The sequence below is a fragment of the Nicotiana sylvestris genome, chromosome 7, assembly GCF_000393655.2.
Source record: "Nicotiana sylvestris chromosome 7, ASM39365v2, whole genome shotgun sequence".
NCBI classification, from domain to species: domain Eukaryota; kingdom Viridiplantae; phylum Streptophyta; class Magnoliopsida; order Solanales; family Solanaceae; genus Nicotiana; species Nicotiana sylvestris.
In genome coordinates this window covers 8,304,560-8,316,082 of record NC_091063.1, presented here as the reverse complement: position 1 = coordinate 8,316,082, position 11,523 = coordinate 8,304,560, and the positions used below count along the sequence as shown (strand labels likewise).

The 11,523-nt window shown below is 44.0% G+C and overlaps 1 protein-coding gene across 1 annotated transcript; it reads right to left on the bottom strand.

Annotated features, from left to right (window-relative positions):
- Positions 1-8,895: 8,895 nt before the first annotated feature.
- On the bottom strand, positions 8,896-9,495 carry LOC138872722 (uncharacterized). The gene has a single exon (XM_070151134.1). It carries the CDS (start codon positions 9,493-9,495, stop codon positions 8,896-8,898), a length of 600 nt encoding a protein of 199 aa, XP_070007235.1.
- Positions 9,496-11,523: the final 2,028 nt, after the last annotated feature.

Here is an 11,523-nt window from a genome sequence, read left to right as displayed (position 1 = left end):
TTGAAACCAAAACAACTCGAATCTGCCCGAAAATTTTGTATATTTTCCGGTTGATTTTAGGCGACGAAACTGGATGACGAAGACGACCACGAACCGGATGACGAAGACGACCATGAGCCAGATGACGAAGACGACCACGAGTTCGCCGGACTGCTGCTAGCGTGAGGAGCAGATGTGTTGAAGGGCCAGAAACTGGACAAAGCAGCAGCAACAATGCGGGGAGCAGGCTTGGCGACGGAGACGGGAGGTTGACGACGAGGAGATGAAGCAGCTGGTGAAGCTGCACGCAACAGTGGCAGCGCTGGGCAGTCCGTCGATGGCTGGAAGACAAAGCAGGAGGGGGGTCGTTCATGGCTGGTCGTTCAGCTAAGGAAGATGGACGACGGGGCAGCTGCTGCGTCCATGGCAACGTAAAGACGAAGCAGAAGAAGGTGAAAGGGTCGCCATTGACGGGCTCGAGCTCGACTAGAGTTGTCGAAGACGAAGAAGATGAAGGATGGTCGTGGGGCTGCTCGTGTGTGTGTGTGTGTGTTGAAGGAGAAGAGGTGGGGGGAAGGGCAGCCATGGTTGAGCTCGAGCTCGAGCTCGGCTGGAGAAGGTGAAGGGATGGTGGTTTGGAGAAGAAGAAGGAGAAAGAGAGGGGGCGGGTGTTTAGGGTTTTGGGTTTGGAAAATGAAAAATGAAAAAATGGGAAGGGGGGGTAATTCGTTTGATTGTTGGGCAGACTGGGTCGGGTTCACCCGATAAGGGTTTGGTTAAGGGGTTATCTGGCTTTGGGCTGGTGGTTTAAAATTGAAGAAAAGGCCCAATCCGATTTTCTTCTTCTTTTATTGCTTCTTTTTTCTTCTTTTATTTTTCTTAAACTAAAACTAAATTCTAAAAATCCTAAATTATCCTATAGAACTAAATTAATTTATAAAAGCGCTGATTAACTATTAATAACAATTAACACACAATTAAATAGCAATTACGATAAAATCTCACAATTTGGACATTAAATGCTAAAAATGCAACGTACATATTTTTTATGATTTTTGTTCTTGTAAAACAAACTTAATTGCTCCTAATTGTAGAATTAAATCCTAAATACAAATGCGGCATATTTTTGTATTTTTTTTATTAATTTAACAAATAAACATGCACAGACAAAATGCAAAAAATACAAGAAAAATAACATAAAATTCACAACAATTGCAAACAATCAAAAAAAAATTGTTTTATTTTTTTGGAACTTTTTGGGAATAATTCTCATATAGGACAAAAATCACGTGCTTACACCACGCTCTAACCGAAAATACTTTGTCGTTGTTCACTCGCATTTCTTACCTTACAACCGTGGCCAAAAATTCCAAAATGGTCCCTCAAAGGATATATCATCATTTTTCTCTACCTCCCGGTCGACCACTGGTATTGCCGCCGACACTTGAAGAGATCACCCTTGGTGATTGTATCATCAAGAGGGACTTCAGTATTGAGAATCCTCCCAATGTCGAAGGTCGATGTGAGCACGTATCCTGGTACATTAGCCTGATAACGGAGCAGCTCATCAAGGATGTTAGGAGGGATTGTCGATGGGGGGACGAGGTCGAGATTCAGTTCCCGGAGCCTGACGAAAGCATAACTACTCACAAGGAGGGGTTTTTGAGTGTTTACACTTACCCCTTCACACTGGGTCCCCTGGACCCGGTGGTGATCAACTTTTACAAAACATACAAAGTCACCCTCGGCCAAATCCACCCTTCGTTCTGGCGTATTGTTATCATGTTGCGGTACTTCTCTGAGAAGGCTAAGGGTTTAGAATTCACCCTCATCCATCTAATTCAGTTGTATCGGCCCAGTTATTCCGAGGACTCATCAAGCTGTAGCGTCGAACCACGAAGTCCTTCTTCGTCAGTACCGATGAAACCAAAGATTGAGGCTGGATGAGCCTATTTGTTAGAGTCAGGAATTCGGACATCATCCCCGAGGAAAAAATGTCGTTCCTGGAGAGGTGGAATTTTAACCGTAATTGGAGTTCGCATTTTCTTCGTTTCTACTCTTGTCTTTTCATTTTTCATAGCTTACTCATCTTTCTTTTGGCAGCCGATACTTGGTCGCCCTTGGCGGTGCCCGACCTTGAGGATCGGGTTAGGAAACTAGCTGACACATCCTCTTATGGCAAGCCTAAGTGGCGTGATTTGGCGAAGGGCAAATGGGAGGCCAAGAACCACGACCTCGGAGATGAGGCCGACCCCGCCCGGGGAGACAACCAAGATTTCAAATCCAAAGCCTGAGAAGGACAATAAAAGAAAGAGGGTCTCGAATCCCAAAGACCCCCAAGACAGGAAAACCTCCACTCGAAGGCTGCAAAAAAGGTTTGCTCAAACGGACGCAGACTCAGCTCATAACTCCCCGGATGGTGAGGATAATGATGAAGAAGAACCGGTACTGGTGGCTCAGACCAGGAAGCCATTTGAGGTTGCCAAATCTTCCGAACTAGAAAGCCCACCTTGTGGTGAGGATGCCCGAAGGGAAGAGATGGGCAAGGCCCTCATATCTCCGGAGGTTGAGATTGTCCCTCCGTTTTCAACAAGTATACCAGAAGGGGTAAACGCTAACCCCCAAGGATAATGATAACGCCTTGAGTGAAGAGCTCGGGGCCGCGACAATAGGTCATTCCCTTTCATTGCCAACCTATTCTGTGTGTGTGTGGGAGGGGGGGTAATCAAGGAAGCTAACACTTTGCATATGCCCGAAACAAATAAGGTCATTAAGGACGATCCTTTCCAGAGTTGCTATGATGGAGTTGAGGGTGCCTATGACTTCAATGATGCATCCTCCATTTTTTAAGAGGCCCAGCGTCTCTTTTCCCGGGTAAGGATCTGCCCTTTAGTATTGTGATTTTTTTTCTCTTATCATTCGACTGACATGCCTTTATTTCATGTATAGGTTGTTGCAAAGTTCAAGGCCGAGCTGAAACAATGTGAGGTCGATCTCAAGAGAGTCTTGTGCAGATTGAAGGCCTTGAGGCTCCTTTGTAATCAGAAGGAAGAGGAGCTTAAGGACTTCTGAATTGCTTTGGCCAAAGCTCAAAAGAGTTAGTCCGAGCTGGACGAGCAGGTAACTTTGATTTTAATAGAGTTTTTCATTCTTGTCCCTGCTTTGGAGGCTAATACTTTGATGTCTTAGCTGCAACAAAAGTTGGACATGATCGGGCAGCTCCGGGGCGAGGTGAATCAGGTTCGGGCTAATTTCCATCACTAGAAGAGGAATATGGATCAACTTGCTGCTGATAAGGAAGCTATTACGGCCCAACTGGCCTCGGCTGAGGCTACACTACGAGATGTTGAAGCTAAGGGCCTAGCTCAGGCTAGAAAAATCGAAGGGTTGGAGGCCGGACTGGTTAAAGCCCGAACTGAAGCTGCATAGGCTAAGGCCGAGGCTGCACAAACTAAGGCCGAAGCTGAGAAGATGAAGATTGCGACCGATAAATCCATCGACATATACCAGATAGAAGCCACGACCGTTCAAGATGAGTTGAGGGCGGCCTCCAACCGGGCAAAATAAGGCAGTGAATTGGCTAAGTATCAAGCCCAGAGGGAGACTCTCGAGGAATTCCGTGCTCGAGGATTTGACCTTGTAGAAGAGATAGCCAAAGCACTAGCACGGGAAACTGATGCTAGGTTTCTTGTCTCCTCTGATGCTGAGGACGTGGTAAGTGGCTCCGGGGAAGAGGAAAGTGAAGAAGATGCTTCTAAAGGGGAAGAGGCTCTAGAAAATAAAGCTACCGAGGATGAAAATGGCACTTCCGAGGACGTGGCCCCGAAAATAGATTAGGTTTCTATTTTTGTATAAGGCTCCTTTGTTGTAATATGCTTTGTAAATTTCCCGGATGAATATAAAGTAGCTTTTTGCTCCGTTCTTGATTTATGCTGAACTTTTATTTTGTCGCTATTCATAAGAATTTTTTATGATTCACATGTTAATTTCGAGTATTGGTTTGGACTCGCAATAAGCCCTTTGGCTTTTATTGCCCGAGGTCGTTCCCCTTAGGGTTTTAGATGATCCCCGAGCCAAACTTAAAGTCAAATTACTGTGAGTTCGGGGCCTTTGGGTCCAAGTTAAATGAGATCGGGGTCTCATATTCTCATAGGTCTTTGACCCTGTCTTTTCTTTTAAACTGGCCCTTAAGCTCTTTTTTAGGTTGGCCCTTAGGCTCTTTTAGGTTGGCCCTTAGGCTCTTTTTAGGTTGGCTCTTAGGCTCTTTTAGGTTGGCCCTTAGGCTCTTTAAATTGGGTCGTTTCGGCCTCCAAAAATGGCTATATAGTTTTCCCTCACTTCGGCTGAAAGACTTAATGAAATTTTAGTTATGTCTTAGCATTTATTTTGTACCCGTTGGGTTTTTTGAAGGCTCGACATATCAGAACCTTATTAGTCATTTTGTTTGCTTGGACATAATCGAACGTCTCTTAAGGGTTTTCTGAAGGCTGGTGTTATCGAATCCCTTATATTGTTCGAGGGTTGATTCATCGAAGCCCTTAGTTTGTTCGATGGTTGATTTATCGAAGCCTTTAGATTTTTCGGGGGCTGAATTTTTTGAGGCCCCTTCTATTTTTCTTTTGCCGGGGGTAGCATGATTTAACCGGTTTTTCAATGTTTGAAGGCCTTTAGTTTTATAGCGAAAATCGGACATCTCTAAATCGCATTATGTTGGTCGTAGCCTTTATGTGACCGTAGTCTTTAATATGGTCGTGGCCTTCGGGTATGTCACTTGGACTTGTTTCCCGATAACTCTTTGAACTTGTTCGAAGAGTTAGTCCCCGAGTATAGTGGCATTGGCCTTTGTTTCGAGGGAGGTGCCTCTTTGAGGTCTTATGGGTCCGAGTTTTCGATAACTCGGACGTGTTGTCTGTCAATGACAGTCCCCGGGTATTTCTGGGTGTTTTGGCCCTTGAGCCACTTCCCGTAGGATTGTAAGTCGTATGAGATACAAAGTGTTTTTTGATATAACCAGAATGCTTCTTTAAATAGTCAATACATGTGTACACGCTTCGCCATTGGGGCTCGATTATTCCATATGAACACAATTCATTTGATCGTTTGGCCCGTTAGAAAGTTCTCCTGCCGAGGCCCTCTTAGGCGCGAAATGTATTCCCTGGAGCTATAACCTCCGAGGGTGATGCACCCCCAAAATTCGAGGTTGATTGAAAAAAAGTCTTGAATACTCGTTGATTGACCCTTGGGTAGCATATATGTATTGCCTCGTTAAAAACCTTTCCAGTAAAACCCATCTGGGATAAAACTCGATCTAAGGGAAAAGAGTGCAACGCATGCTTTCAAACCCAAGGTCTTTGAGCTTAGCAGTAATATCGCTTGAGCATTGATATATTCCAATTATTTATTAATTGGTCGCCTTCCATTGTGCTGAGTTTGTAGGATCCTTTCCCTATGACTCCGAGGACACGATACGGTCCATCCCAATTGGGACATAGCTTCCCTTCGTTTGAGTCTCGAGTGTTAAGAGTGACTTTCCTCAGTACTAAGTCCCCGACTTTGAAATATCAAAGGTTTGTCCTTCTATTGTAATACCTTCTGATTCATTGTTTTTACGCGGCCATTCATATTAATGCAGCCTCACATTTTTCATCTAGTAGCTCGAGAGAAGTGGTCATTGCTTCGTGATTTGAGCCTTTGGTGGCATGCTAAAACCTTGCGCTAGGCTCCCCGACTTCGACTGGGATTAAAGCTTCGAATCCATATACCAAAGAAAATGGGGTCTCCCCCGTACTTGACTTCGATATTGTTCGGTATGCCCATAATACCTCGGGCAACACCTCTATCTATTTCCCCTTTGCATAATCTAGACATTTATTCAAGTTTTGGATAACGGTTTTGTTAGTGGACTTGGCCTGTCCTTTTGCACTTGGGTGGTAAGGTGCTGATAGGATCCTTTTGATTTTATGGTCCTCGAGGAATTTTTTCACTCTGCTGTCGATGAACTGTTTTCTATTGTCACATGTTATTTCGGCGGGTATCCTAAACCGGCATATGATGCAGTCCCATATGAAATCGATGACTTCTTTTTCTCTTACTTTCTCGAAGGCCTGTGCTTCAACCCATTTTGAGAAATAGTCAATCATAAACAAAATGAATCTAGCTTTACCTGGCGCCGTTGGTAGGGGGCCGACAATGTCCATCCCCCATTTCATGAATGGCCATGGGGATAGAACCAAGTGGAGTTGTTCACCGGGTTGATGAATTATTGGTGCAAATATCTGGCATTTATCACACTTCCGAACGAACTCCTTGGTATCTTTTTCCACGTTGTCCCAATAATATCCTGCTCTGATCACCTTACAAACCAGAGAGTCTGCACCAGAATGGTTCCCACAGGAGCCTTCGTGTATTTCCCATAGTACATAATCTGTATCCTCGGGTCCCAAGCACACTGCTAGTGGTCCATCAAATGTTCTTCTGTATAACGTTCCATTTTCATTGAGCGAGAATCGAACAACTTTGGCTTGGAGTGTTCTTGACTCCTTTGGGTCCGAGTGGAGCTTCCCATGCTTTAAATAATCGATGTACTTGTTCATCCAATCCCATGTTAAGCTTGTCAAGTTAATCTCTGCATGGCCTTCTTCGATCACTGACTTTGACAACTGGATGACAGCCCCGGGGATGATATCTCTTCTTCGACTAACGATCCCAAGTTTTCTAGTGAGTCGGCCTAGCTATTCTGTTCTCGAGGTACATGATCCAATGTCCATTCCTTAAAGCAGTGCAGTGTTATTTGAAGTTTGTCCAAGTACCTATGTATTCGATCGTCTCGAACCTCGAAGCTTCCGTTTACATGGTTTAGCACCAAAAGGGAATCACACTTTGCCTCGATGACCTCAGCTCCAAGGCCCCTGGCTAGTTCAAGACCTGCGATCATGGCTTCATACTCGGCCTCATTGTTAGTCAATTTAGAAGTTTTGATAGATTGCCTAATAACACTGCCCGTAGGCGATTTCAAAACGATGTCGAGCCCGGGCCCTTTCACATTCGAGGCACCATCCATGAAGAGGGTCTAAACCCTCGCCGATGTATCCGTTTTTAACAACAGTTCCTTTTCTACTTTGGGTACGAGGGCAGGTGCGAAGTCGTCCACGAAGTCTGCCAAAAATTGAGACTTGATAGTCGTCCAAGGTTGGTATTCAATATCATATCCTCCAAGTTCGATGGCCCACTTGGCCAATCTGCCTGATAATTCAGGCTTATGTAAGACATTTCGAAGTGGATATGTAGTTAGTACACATATAGGATGACATTGAAAATATGATTTTAATTTCCTAGATGCACTTATTAATGCAAGAGCTCATTTTTTCAAATGTGGATACCTGGTTTCAGCATCCCCTAGGGTTCGACTCACATAATAGACAGGAAATTGCGTACCTTGCTCTTCTCGAACAACCACGCCACTTACCGCTACCTCTGACATGGACAGATACAAGTAAAGTGTTTCACCTTCTTTCGAAGTATGGAGCAAATGGGGGCTCAAGAGATACCGTTTTAATTCTTTCATGGCTCGCTGGTTCTCCGGGGTCCATGCGAAGTTACTCTTCTTTTTAAGCAGGAAGAAGAAATAATGGCTTCGATCTGATGATCTCGAGATGAATCAACCCAGGGCAGCTAGCTGCCCGGTCAGCCATTGCATGACTTTCACATTGTTCACCATAGTGATTTTCTCAATGGCTTTAATTTTATCGGGATTGATTTCGATGCCCCTGTTTGATACAATAAAGCCCAAGAACTTGCCCGAACTGACTCCAAAAGTGCATTTCTGAGGGTTGAGCTTCATGTTATATTTTCTAAGGATGTCAAATGTTACCTGCAAATGGGTCAAATGGTCCTATGCGCGCAGGGACTTAACTAGCATATCATCAATATAAACTTCTATGGATTTTCCTATTTGATGCTCGAACATCCTATTAACTAAACGTTGATATGTGGCCCCTACATTCTTTAGCCCGAAGGTCATTACATTATAGCAGTATGTACCAAACTTCGTGATGAATGAGTCTTTTCCCGGTCCTCCGGGTTCATTTGAATCTGATTATACCCGGAGTAAGCATTGAGAAAGTTCAGAATCTCGTGGTCAGCCATAGCATCAATCAAATGATAGATGTTGGGCAATGGGAAAGAATCTTTAGGGCGTGCTTTATTCAGATCTTTGTAATCTACACATATTCTTAGTTTATTCCCCTTTTTAGGGACTACCACTACGTTAGCTAGCCATTTGGGATATTTTACTTCCCTAATGGATCCTATTTTGAGAAGTTTGGTTACCTCTTCCTTGATGAATGCATGTTTTACCTCAAATTGAGGTCTCCTCTTCTGCTTCACTGGTTTAAACCTGGGATTGACACTTAGTTGATGGGTAGTTATCTCCGGTGGAGTTCCTGTCATATCTATATGGGACCAAGCAAAGCAATCAATATTATCGGTGAAAAATTGAATAAGTTTTTTCCTGAGTTCGGGGGTTAACCTCGTCCCCAGGTATACCTTTTGTTCTGGAAGATGCTCGATCAATATGACCTGTTTGAGTTCTTCAATCAAAAACTTTGTTGCATCTGATTCTTCGAGGGCAACGAAAGTTTGAGGGGTGAGGAAATCTTCTCCTTCACTCTCATCCATCTGTTCATCAGACATTTCTCCCCCGGGCTCAATCTATGGCACGGGCTGTGATTGCTATTTGGTCACATGTTCGTCCTTTGACTTCTCCGACGTTGATGGAGTCGACATCGTTACTTAGTCATGCACTGCAAATATTTCCTTGGTCGCATGCTGCTCTCTATATACTACTTCCATGCCATCCTTTGTTGGGAACTTCATCATTTGGTGGAGGGTCGATGGTACCGCCCTCATACTATGGATCTATGGCCTTCCGAGCAAAGTATTGTATCTCATGTCACCTTCGATGACATGAAATTTGGTGTCTTGTATGGTTCCGGCCATGTTGACGAGGAGAATGACTTCTCCCTTGGTTGTTTCACTTGACATGTTAAAGCTATTCAAGACCCGAGACGCCGGTATGATTCGATCAAGCAGCCCGAGCTGCTCCACGACCCTGGACCTGATTATATTCTCCAAACTACCTGGATCCACGAGAATACATTTAACTTGAACTTTATATAAAAGGATAGAAATTACCAGTGCATCATTGTGAGGTTGAGATAAAGCCTCAATATCTTCCTCGCTAAATGTCAGGGTGTCCTCAGGCAAGTAATCCCTAGTCCATTTTTCCCTTGTGATGGATACTTTGGTGCGTTTGAATATTGGTCCCTGCGGGACATCGACTCCGCTGATGATCACGTGAATGACATGTTGGGGTTCTTCTAGTTCACTATTCCTGCCTGCATCCCTCTCCTTGAAGTGATTTTTAGCCCGATCACTTAGGAATTCTCGAAGGTGGCCCTCATTGAATAACCTAACCACTTCCTCCTTTAGCTGTCTGCAATCCTCCGTTCTGTGCATATGTGTGCCATGATACTTGCACATCAAGTTCGGGTTCCTTTGGGAGGGATCGGTATGTATTGTCCTGGGCCCCTTAGTATCTTTAATTCTCTCAATAGCCGAGACGATCCCTGATGCATCTATGCTGAAATTCTATTTTGATAAACGGGGGGCTTCGATAGGGTCGACGTGCTTGTCAAACCCGTTCTTGCTCATGAGCCCCTGAAAACCTGAACCTTGGTCACTTCTTCGATCTCCCGAGAGGTATTGTGTCTTGGACTCTTATTTCTCTGATCATATGGTTGATATTGTTCCTTATTGAATCTTGATCCCCTGTCTGTGTCCCTTGGGGGCTTGGCTGCAAAACTGTTTGGGTGAACTGAGCTCGAGGGGGCTCCCAACTAGTCGTCCTCAACCCTAATTTTTGATTGATACCGATTGTGCACATCCGACCATATCACAGCTGGATACTCGATCAAGTTCTGCTTTAGTTGTCGAGACACTATCGAGCTTCTTTCATTCAAACCTTGCATAATGGCCCAAACTGCCCAGTCATCGGAGACCAGGGGTAGTTCCATCCTTTCCATCTGAAACCGGGACACGAACTCCCTTAGCATTTCGTCGTCCCTCTGCTTTATCTTGAATACGTCTGATTTTCTTGTGGCCACTTTTATGGCCTCGTCGTGTGCCTTTACGAAAACATCCGCTAACATAGCAAATAAATCAATAGAGTTAGGAGCTAAGTGTTGAGACTAGATCATAGCTCATTTTGATAACTTTTCCCCAAACTTCTTTAACAATACCGATTCTATTTCGGCGTCATTCAAGTCATTTTCTTTGATTCCACAAGTGTACGACGTAATATGTTCATTAGGGTGCATTGTCTTATTGTACTTTGGTACATCGGGCATGCAAAACTTCTTGGGAATGGGCATCGGAGCCGCACTCTAGGGGAAAGGTTTTTGTATAAATTTTTTGGCATCTAGTCCGTTCAAAACTAGAGGTGCTACCGGTATTTAGTCCACCCGAGAGTTGTAAGTTTCCACCTTTTTATCATTGTCTTCTCTCCTCTTTTCTCTTGACTCGATTCTTTTTGTCAGTTCCTCGAGCATTTTCATGTTTGTGGGGTCAGTCCCCGTGTCGCTTTCATCAGGCCTTTCAAGCAGAGGTTCGTGATGTGTGTTTACTGGTTCGGCGGTGTTAGGAGTCCTGTTCAAACTTTGGAGTTGAGCAATGATGACTTGTTGAGCTTGCAGTATCTCGAATAGCACCTGGAGGCTGACTCCTCCTTCTTCCGGTCCTCGTGTTTCCTGGCCTCCGGCCTGGGCTTCCCTGCGTCCATTCCTTACGGGGTCTGTGCCAGCTTCCGTGTTTATAGCGTTGTGGGAGCTGATTTCAACTGGCTCCACGTTTGGCACTCCCTCAGGGTATACAGGTGGTACACTGAGCCCTATTCCGCTGTTTTCTCCAGGTCCTTCACTGTCATGAGCAGGTGCATTTTGTGTGCTAGACATATTTTGGCCTGAAATCAAAAAATCTTTGACAAGAAAAAGTGTGAAGAATAACGTGTGTTATCAGAAAACTAGCACTAAAATAATCACTATTATCTTTTGCCCCACGGTGGGCGCCAAACAGTTTACCCGAAAAATGTGAGTAATAATTAAAGAGAATTTGTGGTTTTAAAGATACATAATATATTCTAATACTAGTGATTAAACAAGTAATATTGAGCTTAAGTGAGAAGAAATGATGAACCAAATCAATGTTGCTAAAACAGTAAGGGCCTCGAGTTCGTCTATCCAGGGACCTCGAGGTCAGCTAAGACCAAAAAAGTATGAACAATAAAGTAAAAGCAATAAAGCTGAAGAGTAATTGTTGAGCACGTTAAACAAGAAAAGAATAAGAATATTATATTGTTGTGAATAATCTGATGGTTACAAAATGATTGGGGTCCCCTTTATATAAGAGGAGAAAACTCCAATATAGTACATTGCTCATAAAGGTAAAGAATCCTATTGGTATAGGTGTATGACGGTCTAGTACGGACCT